The sequence below is a fragment of the Vipera berus genome, assembly GCF_964194415.1.
Source record: "Vipera berus genome assembly, chromosome: 14".
Classification (NCBI taxonomy): Eukaryota; Metazoa; Chordata; class Lepidosauria; order Squamata; family Viperidae; genus Vipera; species Vipera berus.
The window spans coordinates 1716124-1732769 of record NC_138217.1 but is presented as its reverse complement, the minus strand read 5'-3'; the positions used below and the strand labels follow the sequence as shown (position 1 = coordinate 1732769).

The 16646-nt window shown below is 48.1% G+C and overlaps 1 protein-coding gene across 3 annotated transcripts in view; it reads left to right on the top strand.

Annotated features, from left to right (window-relative positions):
- SPECC1L (sperm antigen with calponin homology and coiled-coil domains 1 like) overlaps positions 1 to 14802 on the top strand; it is a 77281-nt gene extending 62479 nt beyond the window's left edge. For all 3 annotated transcript variants that reach the window (XM_081338954.1, XM_081338955.1, XM_081338956.1), the window contains 4 exons: positions 1636 to 1738; positions 7070 to 7186; positions 11917 to 11976; positions 12522 to 14802. In XM_081338954.1, the coding sequence (XP_081195080.1) occupies positions 1636 to 1738; positions 7070 to 7186; positions 11917 to 11976; positions 12522 to 12611 (370 nt within the window). In that variant the 3' untranslated portion in view covers positions 12612 to 14802. The remainder of the gene's footprint in view (positions 1 to 1635; positions 1739 to 7069; positions 7187 to 11916; positions 11977 to 12521) is intronic.
- The last annotated feature ends 1844 nt before the right edge of the window (positions 14803 to 16646 follow it).

Sequence of the window (16646 nt, the reverse complement as noted above, 5' to 3'; positions counted from 1 at the left end):
CAAGACCAAACCCACAGATTTGGGTCTGGAGCAGGCTTCCGTCAAATTTTGCTCCTGCCTAGTTAAATTCAAAAAAATCCAGGTTTGCAAGGAGACTGAAACAAGCTTCTTGCAGTTCTCTGACACTTCTGAAATTGGGCGATAGAAAGCAGTTCGCTGAAGACCAACCTTTCTCCAACTAGAGCTGCAGGAGGAGCAGCACCCTTGGCCGATCCCAGGAAGCGTAAGCAGATCCCAATGTGGTTGGTCCTTGGACGGGAAATGTCAAGGCTGAATTAAGAATTGGAAAAGTACCCTGGAAGAAGGCAACAAAACAATTGCCACACTGTATGGTGTGGTATTGGCCCATTCCACACACTGCCAACAGATGGGCCTCTTCCTTGAAACTGGACCATCTGATGGGACCCGAGGAGTGCGCCTTTCGGTTAGAGCCCCTGCCTTCTGGAACACACACACACACACACACACACACACACACAGACACATGGCCCTGGGAAGGCTTTCCAACCCTGGGGCCCCATCTGGAGGGGAGCAGTTAATTGCCTGTTACTCAGCCTTGGCTGGCTGAAGAAGTGTGGACTTCAACTTCCAGGGGAATTTTGGGAATTGAAGTCCACCATCTTCAAGTGGCCAAGGTTGAGAAACACTGGCTTATTGGGGGTTTTTTATTGGATTTTCATTGGATTTTCATTTCATTGTTTATTTTGCATTCTCTCTTGTCTTTAGGTTTATTGTAAACTACCTAGAGCCACAGTGTTCAAGTTGTGTGGCCTTACATAAATTAAAATTAACTTTAAAAGAAAACGGCACGAATTGCGAAGATCTGAGGGGTTTACCTTTCCAAGTTCGAAATGAATGGAGTTTGGCAATAAAGAGCGGCCTGCTTCTCCTGTCCCTTTGAAGGCAGTGCCCACGGCACTGCTGGATGTCTGTACATTTCCGGTCCTGAAAGCAGCTGTTACGAGTTCCTTTTTTTTCTTAAGGGAAAAGGCCGTTGTTTGAGGAAAACAAGCCCTATGAAACATCGTCCTTTTGTGGGATTTCTGTCTCGAACTTTATCCTCTCCTCCACCTTTTCAGCACACGCAAGGCCTCCTGGGACGTGAAGCTCAGGGCCTCTGGGAAAGGCTGTCCAGGGGGCCTTGCAGCTCCAGGGCTGCTGCCGCCCCTCCCAAAAGAAATACGGCCCATCGGCCGCCGTTCGGTTCCTGCCTGGCCAGAGAACAGGGAGGCCTCCCCTTGTGCGAGAGGACCTCTCTGGGTCTGAGATTACTGCAGGAGATTTGAGGAGGTGGGCTCTTCGTTGACTCAGCACAGGGCGTCTCTCGGCAATTAACACTCCGATGGGTCAGTGTGACCTCCCGAACCAGGCAGCAGTTGCAGGGAGATGTTATCAGTTGACTCTCTAAATTCCAATGAAAGTTTAGGAGTACTTTATGTTTACATCTCATGTGTATGTATCAAGTGTTCCTGACTGTGATTCTGTGATTGTGGGGGAGAAGGCCCCGGTCTGCTGAGCAACCCACCCAGCCCGGCTGCAGCCTCCTAGGCCGGAGCGCTCCTGGTGACGGAGGGGGCTCGGCGTGTAGGTGGCGCATCTCACGTTTGCTGAGTGAAAGTGTTGCTTCCTTTCCAGAGAGGAGCGGAAAGACCCCCTGTCTGCCCTGGCCAGGGAGTACGGCGGCTCCAAGAGGAACGCGCTGCTGAAGTGGTGCCAGAAGAAGACGGAGGGCTATGAGGTAAGCAGGGCTGGACCTCTGCCAGGAGCCCAGGTGGGGGGCAGTGAGGCCGGGCCACACTCCGCCACCTCAGTCGCGGGGGAGCCAGGGTGTCCTGTGCTCGCAGGAACAGATCCTGCGCATCCCAGCTGAACAATTATTAATAGCTACTCTAGTTACTTTGCACAAGGCAAATATCTTTTCTGACAGAGTGGCCGACGCTCCCGTTCCAGGAGGCGGAAATGGCTGTTTTCTCTTCAGACGTGTGTGAAGAGAAAGCGGGCGGCATGGAGCCTCTCGGTAGGAAGAACAAAAGGCAGCCGAGACTTGGAATAATCTCTGCTGGTCCCTTAGACTGCGGGAGTTTATTCCCTACTCAAAAGAACCACACAGCAGCCATTTTGTTCTCAGCTGTCCTCTGGGTTTTTCAGAAAGAGAGCCTGGGAACCAGGAAGGCTGCTCCTTTTAATCAGTGCTATCAAAAACCTGGAGATGCCGAAATGGAGCGCCGAGTTCTGAAGCTCTTCCGTCTGTATCTCCTTTCCGAATATCAAGTCTTCTTTGTAGTCAGGCAGAGATTCACATGGCTGCTTTAAGCAGAATCGCTCCCTGTCATCTCCTGTTTTCCTGGCTCTCCTGTTTCTGTGTTTGTGGAATGAATTTGGGAAGAGGGGTTGTGTGTCCTGTACCACTTAGCGATGGCAATTCCAGTCCCAATTGCTGTTGCAATACGCAACAGAATGTCCACAGTAAAGAATCAGAATAAAAACAATATTCCTAAGAACAACCAGAATCAGTGTTCAACAATACAGTGTAAAATGTTTTGTAGTACAAATCATCTTTGAATCACATGCAGACCAGCAGGGGAGGGGGGGGAGGGGGCGATTCCGCTTGAGCGGCTGGCAAGTTTGCACTTGTGCACAGCTCTGTTTGTGCGAGTGGTGTGCACATTTGTTCACGCAAATGGAGCGCACGTGCATGCACACACCCACTGCTCGTGCAAGTGGAGATGTGCGCACGTGCACTTCCCCACCACTTCCGCGGCCCGGTTGCAAACACCTCCCAGCTAGGGTCCAGAAGTTGGGGACCCCTGACTTAGTGGGATGATGTTAATTAAGATATGTCCTCCGTGATTATCGGCATGCTGGTTATGAGGTCACTTGTGTTAGAAAGTGTTTTAAAAAAATTATCTTTTATTTTTTTTTTTATTGAAAAGTTTTAAAATACATTTTATCTTTAACAATCCCCCTCCCCCTCCCCTACCAATCCCTCCCTACCCCTCCCCCCCTTTCTCCCCCCCCCCCCCCGACTTCCCAGAGCTAAGTACAGGGTATAAAAACAAAGAACAATCATAAACATCCATATGCTACCAACAATAAATTCTCAAATCTATCACTCTCTAGCTCATATAAGATAACTACAGACAATACTAATATTTCATATAGAAAAAAAAAGAAAATAGAAAGGAAGACTTATTCAAATGCTAAATGAAACTTTTTAGTCCCATATTTCTTCTGGATATATTCAATCCATTAATTTATCTTTTATTTTTATCAAACAATCCTGAAAACAGTTAATTGCAGCAGCTTAAAAATCAATGAAATTTGAATAATAACAACTTTTTTCAGATTCTGTAAAAATGGCTTAACTGGAACAATTCTTCTAACTTCTCCAGGCCCATTAAACCATTTATGCCAGATTCTTAAATGCTCCAAACTCATCCCATAGCCAACCTGCGGGCCCCGATCACTTTGCCATTCCCTTGCCTGGTTGCCTGGCATTTTTAAGCAGCTGCCACTTTGGCCAACGGGTGTCTTGGCCTCATGCAGTTGTTGGTCAACACTTCCTCCTTTTTGCTATGGAACAAAAGAATGGACTTTTCCTATATACATTGGTATCTGGCTCCATAGAGTTTTGCAAAACTATTAAAAATATAAGCCTATCGGTGGGTCTCTGCAGTAACTCCAGCCCCTGCTGCCAGCATTAATAATTTTTACCGCTACCTAAAGAGAGATTTAATTATTCTATATTTTCTCAATATACCATAAAGACAGAATTTGCCTAACTGCCATCCAGTTAATAAACATATGCCTGGTTTCTATACCATAGTATTTACTTTGGCCCCAAAATACCCTTCTTTAGATTGGGATATGCTCCCACTGGATCTGAGTATTTCCAGTGATCGTCACCTTCCCAGGTTTTTGTTACATCAAATGCTGCTGTGCAAATTGGAGGTCACGGCAGTAGCAGAAGGATTAAAACAGTAACTGCAATCAAGTAAGGTGCCTTAAAAGCTCCTCAGTCCAAGTTTCTGAAAGCGATCCTTGCTCAGCACAAAGGCCGAGCCCTTTCACGAAGCCCATTTCTCAGGATGGGTCCTTGGTTCATCTTCCCTCCTAAAAGGTTTTTCTTTTCTTGTTTATCGCTGGGAAGGCAAACTGACTCTAGGCAGCTGGCGTATTCTTTCTTCTCATTCCAGACAGTATCACCCCTCAACCCAGATAAAGTCTTAATTGAATTTAAACAGAATTTGAGCTGTAGCCTTACAAGAATATGGGCTGAAAACACCTGCCATTATTATGATCCTCTTGTAGATTCTCCATTGTCCTGTATAATATGCTGCCTGTTTCATACAATATTTTTTTCCTTTGCTCAAATTGGTTAATTCTGGAGGCTCTAGGCAAATATACCGGCCTCCTGTAGAACTACCTTATGTATGTCTGCTCAGATACAGAGGCCAAGTAACTGCCGTGCCCATTGTGCCACCCTTGGCATCTGACGTCCATAACTCATCGCTTAGACATTGTAGTTGTCTTTCTGATCAGGAGATTAGTCTTCCTTCGACAAGATCTGCCTTACGTGAGCAACACCATAAAGGTTGCCAAGTTTCTAGAAATAGCTGCAGCTCAGAGTTTGATACCCCGTTCTCAACATTAACTCTTTCAGATTTGGGGTTTTTCCCCCGTGTCTTAAATGTTGTGCCTCATGAGCTCAAATTTGTCTGCTACTCCCATGATTAATAGCATGGACAACCCAGTGCTCTGAGTGTGGATTTTCTGCACTGCAAGGCTCAGACTAAAGGACTCGCCTTCATCGAGGAGTTATCTGTTTCATTTCACATCTCAGTGCCACGTATCTAAAATGGTCTTTCTGGCAGATCTGACACCAGTTACATACAACTCTGTTAGGAAAGTACCTGCTTAGCAAAGGGCTAAGAAATTAAATAACAAATTGTAGTTGTTTGTTTTTATACTTTTGTTTTCCTTAATGAAGTCAAGTGGTTTACAGTATTATAAATCCCAAACAGGCACTTTAAAGAGGATTATAGGGAGCCAAAGTTGAAATATTGGGGTTTTAGTGAACACTCTAGCTAGGAAAAGAGTGGGGGACAATTCCAAAAATCCTGACACCATTAGGGAAGGGAGTTAATTTTCTCTGCCTTGTATCTTTTATATTTCAATAGATCTTGTAAAAGAAGATATGTCTATGAAAAGATAGGTTTGTTCATGGTTCTTTTGTTTTGTTCTATTTCTTTTTACACACGTGTAGCTGTGGATGGTCCAAATTCAGCAAATTGTGCATTTATTTCTGGAGGATTTGTTTTTCCCATTTATATTGCGACTACATTTTCCCAGCCCTCTAATCAGTCTGCAGCTTCCACCAGTTTGTTTCTGTAGCTATCAAATGTCGCTGTAGTTTTTGGACATTCTGAGACACATTTCCATTCAAAATAGAAAGGAACAAATAAAATAATGTTGTCAGAGAAGGATTGTCTGGCTAACCAACCTGATGTCCATTTGTAATAATGGAATTAATCCTGCATACAGAGAAATACAAGTACTTACTGTTGGTTGGCAATAGTTATCTATACCAACATTTCTGTGCTGACAAATATATTTAATTGAGAAAAAAACTTAGCAACGTGTGTAGGCGATTTCTCAGTGGTCTCTCAGCATAATGCTAGATACCTCATGCCCTCGTGTTTGAGCATCGCCCAGAGAGAGATAAGACCTCGGCATTTAGTTGTCGGTGGCTTAGCAAATTGAGCAAACATGGAGGGTAGCAAGGTTGCCATCGGTCAGCAGTTCTTCCATAAACTGGCTGTAACGTTATTACAAGCTCCTTTGCAGAAATGTTCTTCTACCTTCGCTCGCTTAGAATCAACGCTAAGCACAGTTGGGCATTTGCCAGTGGCCTTAAATAGGTGAGATGATCTCATATAGCCCCCCAAATCAGGGGACGTTTACACCCTCCCAGATGTGTGGGTATCAAAAACCTAAGTAAGCTCCAGGGCTGCCAAAGGTCACTAACTAGGGCAGAGATTCCCACTGGATGGGCTTGAGCGCTAAGCGTGTTCTCACCATCCATGAGATAAATGAAATCAAGCCAGGGCACGTCAACATCCTGCTTTCTTGTTCCAGCCCCTGTGTTTGTAAGAACCTCGTATCCTTTTTAAAAAGCCACATTCAGTTGTTTTAAAAAAATCCCATTGTGTAGCTGCGTCAGCTTCAGACTCCTCACTTACAACCTGTAGTTCTTGTGGGGATCAGAGGGATGGAAGGGTTCTCTTCTCCGCTGCTCTTCTGGGGCTTTAGTCTGAGCCCAGGATGCCTCGGGAGAGAAGAACCCAGGTTTTAGGTGTTTTCTGGGACAGCAAAACGTTTCCCTTGAGTGGTTTGTGTAAATACTGTCTGGCTGAAAGATGCTCCTCTTCTGTGAACCCAGCATTTAAACGCTACTTCTGTAAAAGAGCCACACTTTGCTTGATAAAACCCCGAGGCCACAGGGTGAGAAATGTGACCAGAACCCCAAAGAGAAGCAGAAGGAGCCGGCATTCCTCCCTCCCGTGTCTGGGACAGTGTCAGGGGTGGTTCTGTCATCAGAGAGGGCAAGGCCTGGAGGAAGAGCAGGCAGCCAGGGCATCCCTTGATCCAGAGAGACAGCAGGAATTTTGAAGCAGACAAACATCCATCCATCCATCAGGGATGCTCCAGTTTGCTTTCCTGCTCCGAGCAGGATGCAGATTGGCTTTGTTTGTTTAAGTGATTCTTGGCGGCTAGCAGCCCATGGTCCCTTCACTGGAGTTTTGGCTGTGGTGAAATGGGTGGTCCCAGACTGTCCAGAAAAGAGGCACTGGCTTTAGCAAGAGACCCTCGTTTCTCTGCAACATATTCCCTCTCCCCTGTGTTTTTCTCTCCCCCACCATTGTAAACTTTTATAGTACGTTGTTTTTATTTGCTTGCTCTGTTCAGTTTTCTGTTTACGTGTGTTTTGGGTCCAAGGATATAAGCCCCTTGCTTATATCCAAGAAGACAGGCTTTCTCTTACCTACTTGGTTTTCCCCCATTTCAGAATATTGATATCACCAACTTCAGCAGCAGCTGGAACGACGGCTTGGCCTTCTGTGCCGTTCTCCACACTTACCTCCCAGCACACATTCCCTACCAGGAGCTGAACAGCCAGGACAAGGTAGGCTGCTTGGCCCGGAGCTGCCCAGGCTGGAAACCTCATTTCTAGGCACAGCCTTTTCGCCTCCTTTTTCTTGTACATCTGCAGTTCTTTTAGTATGGATAGTTCTCAACGTACAACTGCAGTTGGGATGGGAAATTCAGTTGTAAGTTGTTGTGGTCATGGGGCAAGGCGCCCACCTTACTTGCTTACTGTTTTTAGGGTAGTCGTTAAGCAAATTGCAGGGTGGTTAGTCCAAATCACCTGGTTATTAAGCAAATCCATTTTCCCAAATGGGCAAAAATAACACAAATGGCAGTTGTGTGACCATGGGAGGCTGCAAACAGTCGTAAATGTGAGCTGGTCAATAAGCACCCGAAATGTAGGCAGGTGACTGGAGGGGGCAGGCCAGTGTTTCACTGCAGCCAGAAGTGCCCGAAAGCAGCCTTTCCAAGGCTGTCATAACCTTGAAGGTCATTAAATGACCGACCCCAAGTCAAGGACTACCTGCAGGCATCCCTTCCTTTTTCTTAGATTGCAACGTATTTATTTAAATGCTGTGTGCGAAGTACAGTTTTTACCAATAAATGGCTGGATGGGACTTGGTGTGATTCTGAGCCTCGTCTGTGGGCCAAGCTACCTCCCGAAAGAACTTGTCTCAGGCTAACGTTGCAAGATCAAATCCCCGTCAGTCAAGGGGACCATAGGTTGGCTCTTCCGAGCTTTCACACGCGGACTGGAGCCCATCGTCCGGGAACTTCTGCCTACCGGAATGTGTGCTTTGGGCTATTCTGTGAGTTGCATTTATGGTGCCTTCCGGTTGGTTGTTTCATGTGCTGATGGCTGGTGATTGGCTGTCTTCTCCTTGTGTTGTCAAGGAAGCACGCCCTCCTTCCAACAAACAGCTGAGAAAATGTATTTTTTAATTTCCATTTCTTCTGTATTTAGCTTAACCTTCAGACATAGCCAAGTTTGTTTGTTTATTTAGCATATGTATGTAGTCAATCATCTCACTAAAATGTGACTCTGGGCAGTGTACAGACTACAGCACTTAAGATGACATAATGTAAAAACAGCTCAAAATAATTAGAACAAACAAACCCCAAATAGTGGGAAAACAGCAGCCACTTGATCTTATACAGCCACCTTTATGACTCCTCGTGGGATCCAGGTATTAAGGACCTTCTGGAAGGCTAATCAAGATGGACCCCTGGGAGGAAAGGACAGTCCAGAGGATGGGGGCCACAGCAGAAAAGTCATCCCACCTGGAGCTCTTTTGGAGACCCCACATGCCCCTCCTGTTGGTCTTGGTGGATTCGGTAGATGTGAGCAAGAGGGGGGGTGTCCCGTGCCATGTAGAGATTTAAAGGTCAAAGCCAGCACTTTGAAGTGCGCCTGGAAGCCAGGCGGCAGCCGGTGCAGCTTTCAGAAGACAGGTGCGGCATGTGGCCTCCTGGGAAGTGCCCGGGCAGCTGTGGTCTAGGCAAGTCAAAGCTTCAGGATGCAGCCCCAGTACAGCATCTGCAGAAGACTGAGGTGTTGAGTGACCATGAGTGGAAAAAAGGGCGCAACTGCTGCAGAACCTGAAGTTCTGCAAAGGCCCACCTATCCACGGCTGCTACCCACTCCTCAAGCAGATGCCATGAGTCTACAGAGACCCCCCAGATTGTACTCCAAGTGTGTCTGGGCTCCACCCCGTGGAGTATCCAGGATGATGAATTCCCCAGGGCAGAAGGGCCAAGACACAGAGGCTCTTGGTCTTGCTAGGGCTGAGCTGCAGCCTGTGCTTCTCCATCCAGGGCCAGACCTCGGCCGCACTGTGTAGCTCACCAGGGCAGAAAGATGTACTTGAATTTCATCAGCCTGCTGGTGACGCCTCATCCCTCGGGGACGGATGAACACACCAACCGTAGCAGCTTCATGTTGATGCTAAAGAGGAGGAGGAGGAGGAAGAGTACCGATCTCGGCAGCACCCCATGGCACGGGCTGAGGCCGGGGCCTCTCACTCCCAGTTAACACCAACGGGCTCCAGCCTCACAGAAAAGAAGGGAAGCAGCACAATACTCCCAGCCCACAGCGCCCATCCAGAAGGACGCCACGGTCGATGGTAGCTAAGGCCAGCGAGAGGTCAAGAAGAGCGAGGGCAGATCTCTCCCGCCAGAGATCATCTACATGTGCCACCAGCGCCATCTCCGTCCGTTGACCAGCCCTGAGTCCCAACTGAAAGGAGAGCGGATGATCCAGTGGGATGGATCGCCTCCTCCACAGCCTTCCCTAAAGGTTCGGCTAGAGATTTGAAAGCAGACAAAATTGGTCCACCAGGGTGAGATCCAGCAACGGCTTCTTGGGGGTGAGACAAACGAACACTCAGAAAAGAGATCACCAAGGATTCTGCTAGGATCCAGTCACCTGACTCCCAGGCAGCCTTAACTAGCTGGGGGGATCTGAGGAGGGATGGCTGGCCTGCCCACTTCCCCAGGCCCCAAAGGAACCCCAGTCATTTCCCCTCGACCTGCATCCTAGCCGGCCTCCCGCTTGGAACAGACTGAAATGATTGTGTCTGAGGGAGGCTCTGCAAACGTCTGTGCCTCCCATCTCGCTATCGCTACCCGAAAGGACTCTGGCGGCTTTCATTTAAAGAGACGAGCAACAAAGATGCTCAGGGGACTAAAACCTTTGAAGAACGGTCGCAGGAATTGGGTATGTCTAATTTAATGAAATGAAGGACTATCATGAAGGACGTGATAGCAGTCTTCCAATATCTCAGGGGCTGCCACAAAGAACAGAGGGAGTCAAGCTATTCCCCAAAGCGCCGGAAGGCAGGACGAGAAGCAAAGGAGAGAAGCAACCTGGAACTAAGGAGGAATTTCCTGACAGTGAGAACAATTAACCAGTGGAACAGAAGTTGCCTCCAGAAGTTGTGGATGCTCCATCACTGGAGTTTTCAACAAGAGACTGGGCAGCCATTTGTCCGTGATGTTATAGGGTCTCATACCTGAGCAGGGGGTTGGACTAGATGACCTCCAAGGTCCCTTCCAACTCTGTTACTCTGTTAAGCCATAAGGGGAGAAGGTGCTTTCCTCAACAACCATTGGTAACACTTGAGCATAAATCGTTACTGTTTTTTAAATTTATTTCTTGCTCCCTTGAGGTTTAAATGATTTATGAGAGAACAATAAAAGTATCTTAAGTAAATCTAACTATTTAAGACAGTAAATATAAGAAATAACGGAAAACTTTATTGTGGACAAGCAAACTATCAAAATACCCCGCAGGATGAACAGGCAGGCAGGGGGGCTCTCTTGGTTTTCTGAGAAAAAGCCACGGCTGCAAAAGGGGAGGGGGCAGATGCTCTTCTCACAGCCTCAGCGAGGCTCTTTCAGAGGAGCCCCAGGTCTGCTAGCCTCTCTGCTGACTCACAAATGTTACTAAAAAGCAGCCTGTCTCCTGTGGACTGACAGGCTTTCTTCCGAGTGATGGAATTCAGAGAAAGAAAAATCAGGGGCTGCCTGGACCCAGGGGGGGTTCTCCAAAATGGTGAAGAGGAAAAAAACGGAGGCCTGGTAGAAAAGAGGAAACAGAAAGTGTGTGTGTGTGTGTGTGTGTTTTATTTGATAAATGCAGATTTGTATTGGAGGAAAAAGCCTTTTCCTGGAGAGCCCAGGCCAATCCTGCGAGAGCCGAGAGGCCGTCTTCACGGACTGGGCTTAGTTGGGCTGCCTGAGAAAAGCTCCTGAGGGCTGTGAATAAAACGCATTTATTTCCACCCTGAAAAAACGGCACATTGGAACCTCTGGTGTGCTGGGCAAGTGGCCCTCCTGCCTTCCTCTCGGTCTCCCTCCGTGGGCCCTGCCTGCGCTTCCTTCCTCCGCTTGTCGCAGGACTGGCCTGTCTTCAACACCAGCAGACTCCCACAAGCAGATTTAACCAAGTAACAGTTGGAAGGGACCTTGGAGGTCTTCTAGTCCAGCCCCATGCTCTGGCAGGAAACCCTGTACCATTCGATCTCTCCTTATAAACTTCCAGTGTTGGAGCATTCACAAGTTCTGGAGGCCAGTTGTTCCACTGACTAATTGTTCTAACTCTCAAGTCCCCAAAGATCCATTTTGGAAGGGGTTGAAACTGCCTTACAATTTTTCAGTGAAATTTCTTTACAGGAAGAATACATTTTATTTCCATTAGAGAATTTTTGATAAAATTGTGAAAGGCGAAGGACCCTGCAAAAATTACGTAAAAGTGTACAGGTAGTACTATCAAAGGAGAATATTTGTAGCCCAGGGTTGACACGAGGGCTCCTTGGCGCGTTCTGAGCTGGCTTGTTTTCTTGCAGATCTTTCATTACCCAGACTAGCACTGATGACGTTAACCTAGTTTGGGCAATGAAAGGCCTGCAAGAAACAAGCCGGCTGAGGGGAGCGCCAAGGAGCCTCGTGCACAGCGGGTGCTCGACTCTCAGCCATTCGCATAATGACTGCTCCAAGTTACGACAGCATGGGAAAAAGTAACTTTTGACCGTTTTTCACACTTACGGCCAGTGCAGCATCCCCAGGGTCACATCGTGAAAATCTGAGCGCCTGGCAACTCACATGGACTTAACAACTATGGCAAAAAGGTTGAAAAACGGAGCAAAACTAAACAGACGCTTTGCTTAGCAAGAGAAACTTTGGGCTCAAAGAGGGAAGACCTTTAAGCCATTTTTGGTATTTTAAGTTATTTGCTGTGCAGTTACTATGACTTCACTCTTGTTTCAGAGAAGAAACTTCACGCTGGCTTTCCAGGCAGCTGAGAGCGTTGGCATTAAATCCACTTTGGTAAGTCTTTGCAAGGATGATCTTTCTCCCTCTCTCTTTCTCCTTCTCTCCCTCCCTCCCTCCCTCCCTCCCTCCCCCAACCCAGTAGGAAGACCTGATGACATCACAAGCCACTGCTGTCTTTGCAGATGAGTGCTGAAGCTGCTTGACACAAACCAGTAGCACAGACTGTCTGAATGCTAGTCAGGGCTTTGGTGTCAGGAAGGCGGCTGGCCTTGCTTCAGCCTTCTCTGGCTTTTTCGCAAAAAGTAGCTACATTTGTTCTCTCTTCATCAAGCTGGGGAAACATTATATGCAGGGGAGCCCCCCCCCCCAACACACCAAAGCCTTCTGCACTCTTGAAAAGGGCCTAATGGAGATCGCAAAATCCCCTCTGCACTCCTCCAATGGGAAGCAACAGGCCTGAGAAGCAAAGCCCGCAGAGTTTTATTCATTGATGTAGTTACTGTTATAGACAGCCTTATATTCAGGGGGGAAGAAGTTAATTCTACACGACTAGCATCTTCTTATGTTTCCGTTTTTTTTTCTTCTTGTTTTCTTGGTAGGATATTAACGAAATGGTACGAACGGAGCGTCCAGACTGGCAGAATGTTATGCTCTACGTCACGGCAATTTACAAGTACTTCGAAACCTGAGAGCAGGAATAGTGGGGAGAAGCAGAAACTCAAAACTGTATCGTAAAACCAACTGGCATCTTCTGGGTAACCTGGTCAGTTGAGCAAGCCAGGTTTAGTTACCAGAATGATTGTGCAAACTCAAGATTACGTGTTAACAAAGATTTCGTCCTTTTCTTGCCAGAGACTAAACTGAATATAAGCTGCAAAAAGCACAAAGCTAAAGAAGGTCATCTGATTGTATCACAAAGACCTTTAAAGTGTTCCTAAAGGTTCAGCAAATATTATTTTTGTGACACCCTAATGCTCCGCAGAGCAGAAGAAGCCATTTGAGATCGTCTCCGTCTCTTCAGCTAAAAGAAGTGCAAAGGTGCCTTTTGCTTGCCACCTTCACCTGACTGTAGATGCGGCCACGTCAGAGCTGTGCACAGCAACAGCCTTGCTCAGCCGAGGAGTCCAGGTCTTAAGGCTGCCTCTTGCGAGGCTCGATTGTAATAACGGTCCTGGGGGGGGGGGGATCTGGGAGAGCAGGCAGGTTATCTCAATTCCAGGAGACAGCCACATAGAGAACAGTTGACTTTTCCTTGGGAATAACTAACTTTTTTTCTTCTTGACTTTTCTTTTTGGTGGTGCTCCGGATAAGTTTGTTTCAGATGAAGAGAATGTTTGGACAGGACAGGATAAGCTTTTCAAAAGCTGGTCAACATTTGGCCACAAAGATCTCGCCCCTGTGGGGTCTGCAAGTAGCTTTGCAGCTTGTCCACCTGCGTAACTGCTGCTCCTCTAAATGGGCTTCTGGGGATCTCCGTATGCAGCACGTTTAAATGAATGATGCGTGTCCCGCTCTGCAGGCCACGCTCTTTGGATTAAAACTGGTTTAATAGGTGGAATTAATCCTGATTGGGAGATGGAACAACTTTGGGCCTCCGCCTGTGGCTTTAAACCAACCTGGCCCAAAGCTGTGGGGGGAGTGAGCGTCTCAGCTGACCCTGAGTTGAGAGCAGCAGCAGCCCAAGGGCCAGGGGGCTCCAGGGGGGCCTTGGCAAAGAGGCAGTGCTAGGTTTCGCTGCTGGGCAATGGAAGAGGGGATCACCCTTCCCGGGAGGGGCCAAGTGGCGATCTGCTCACGCCAGAGGAAAACCCGTTGCCTTTTTGAAAACAAGTCTGTTACCTTTTCTTTGTAAATGTACTTTGCTTTTCCCCACTCAGTGTAATTTTGCATTCTTTGATGTGCCTGGCAAAGGACTTTGAATGTTGCCGGTGTGTGAGCTGTCGAGAATATAATCCAGTTCCACAATTTAGCCTCGAAAGTCTCTGGACGGGCATTGAAACCAGACCGGGTCCTGAAGCAAGTCGGAATGAACTCTGAAGAATGTAGCCCGAAAATTTTCTTGTGCCTCTTGTATGTCATTCACAGTGCAAAAACATTTTATAAACTGGTCCTGTCTGTAAGCTGCCTAGTGGGTTCCCAGTGCTCGATTCCTGTTTCTGGTTTTCCTCAAGGAGCCTGCAAATACTGACAAATTTGCCTTGGGATGGAGACTGGCATTACAGGAAATACACGGGGAACCTGCTCTACGCCTCCCAGCGTTCTTCTGTTTGTCTTAAAAGGCGTCTTTGCTCCAAACGGTGCCCTCTCTCTGGACGTGGTGATGGAGGCAGCCTTCTGTCTCTTCTTTCAGTCTAAATGATGAGGCCTTGGGTATTGTGTCCCCCCCCCACACACACACACCCTGTTTTGCGTCCTACAAGACGACATATATTTTTCTTCTAAGCAGATGACAACTCATTGTAGCCCAGGAGCAGTGAGGTGAGTTTTACACAGGAATTGCTCCAGGAGTTCTTGCTCTCCCCTTCAAGGGAGGGAAAGGAGCAAACGCCTGGAGAACGAAAGGCATACAGAGCAGGGGCGGGAAGCTGCTGACTTGTTTCCTTGTAGTGACGTGGATCTGTTAACTTTTGATAAATATGGAATTATATTAAGATCTCACACAAAAAAATATTTTATCAAGGAAAGTACTCAAAAGGGTGGAAGAAATCTAAAGAAGCTTCTACAATAGAAGAATGCTTAACAGGGAAGTTTGTTAGATTCTTTTAAGTATTCTTGGATTCTTTAGCCATCTTCTAAAAACTAACTTATGTAAAAATATATTCTTGTTACTTTTGTCTTATTAAATATTTTGAATATGCAATAAAAAGCTAGTCTGATCAATGCTTTAATGTTTCAGTAAATGCTCCTGTATGTCAGTATTTTGATTTTCCTCATTACTGTTTGGGGAAGTTTTACTGAGATCCCTTGAAGGGGGGGTGAGGCCGTGGTGAACCAGAGGGGAGCCCCCCATCCCCCCCCCGTTTGGTGGGAGTTCATTCCTGTCTTCCAGCAAGAACAGCAGGTTTAGGCAACTTACAGTCTAGCAGCCTCGGAAGGGGATCTGCCGCAGGGCTATGCCTGCCATGGGGGGCTTCACGCACAGAGGCCCCTGTTTGGCTTCCTGCCCTCATTTGTCTTCTCTCCTGGAATTAGACCATTAAGAGATTGTTGTGTGTGGTTACTGAGGAGCAGTCCCTTCTCAAAATACTTCTTCCCACACTGAGATCCCCGTGTAAATGGTGTTACCTTTGTCGGGGAGCTAGCCATGCCTGCATGATAGAAGCTAGCAAGACAGCTATCCAGGAAGGGAGGCATCCCTTGCCACCAGTCTCAGCGGAGCACTCACTCGGGGAAAGCCTAGACTCAAATTGGCCCCTCCCCCAAAGGTGAGTCTGCTTTTTCAGGGGGAGCAGGTAAGTCTTCGACATAAAAATTATCACCAACCAGAAGCCCTCAGGCTTTAGTTTCTTCATCTCCTCCAAAGCCAGAGACTCCCATAGAGGTCAACGCCTCTGATGATGAGAGGCATAAACAGATCTCGGGGTTATCCCATAAAACTAATGTCCAGCTCCAGAATTCCAGGTGATTCTACCTGGGAGCTTCATAAAAGGGGGGGTTGGGTGGAAGAGGGGCTTGTAATCTTCCATAGCCCAAGGCCGTGGAGAAAAGGGGGACCCTCCCAAAATTACGCTCTGGCACCTGCCCTTAAGGTAGGAATGGAAGACGACAAAGCTTTCCAGAGGTCTTGGGGAGAGGTCCACCAGGGGCTTCCAGCCACTAATAAATGTTATTATTGTCCTTCCTCTAATCATCTTTGGCCACAGTTACATCGAAATTAATTTAACTTTGGCTCTGGTGAGCAGTCCCAAGCCCTACAAGGTCGCCAGAATTCAACTTCTTCCACTCTCGTCTCCTCTCCTCTGCTTCCCTCTTGAGCTGAGAGGTTGCCAAAGGACGTGCCCCACCTTTTGGAAATCCCATAAAAAATGGGGTTAAATGGATGAACTGCCCCCTCTCTCTTCTCCATGGGGCTGCCCAACGTCAACAGGAGCGCTGGGCACAAAAGCCTCCTGCAGCCCTCCTTCCAACGGTCCTCGGCTGGAGGGGGAGCTGGGGCAAGCCTGGGTCACAACGTGAACTGGACAGATATACGGTCACTCTCTTCTCTAATAGAAAATCACCTGCAATAAGGATCTAATCGGGGATGAGAGGGATGGCCTGGTACAAATTTGGGTGGAGGAATGGGGGGGGCTTGAAAATGAGCCTCCGAGGGGGGCTGCGCGGATAGGGGAATTCTCGGGATTTTGGTGGCTTTTAGGGGCTCTTCCAGGAACACGTCCCAGGGCTGCACCGAGGGGCCGAGAGGCGCCTTGCCGGCGGGGCCCTCCCTGCCTGCCTCCCTCCGGGCTGAGACCCGCCCCTTCCCTCCCTTGAGAGCATCACCGACGGGGGGGGTACGATGTATTTCCCTCAAATGCCTCGCATGAAGCCCTCCCGACCTCCCCCGCGGCCTCCCTCCCGTCTGGGAGGCTCCCCGCAGAGCACCCGGGAGCCGGAGAGGCTCCTCCGGCTGATCTCAGCCCCCGCGGCCGCCTCCGCCGCTCGGGCAGAGCCCTCCTCCTCGACGGCTCCCGAGCCGAGCCGCGGCGGCCGCGTTCTGCTGGGGAGCCGCTGCCGGCCCGGCC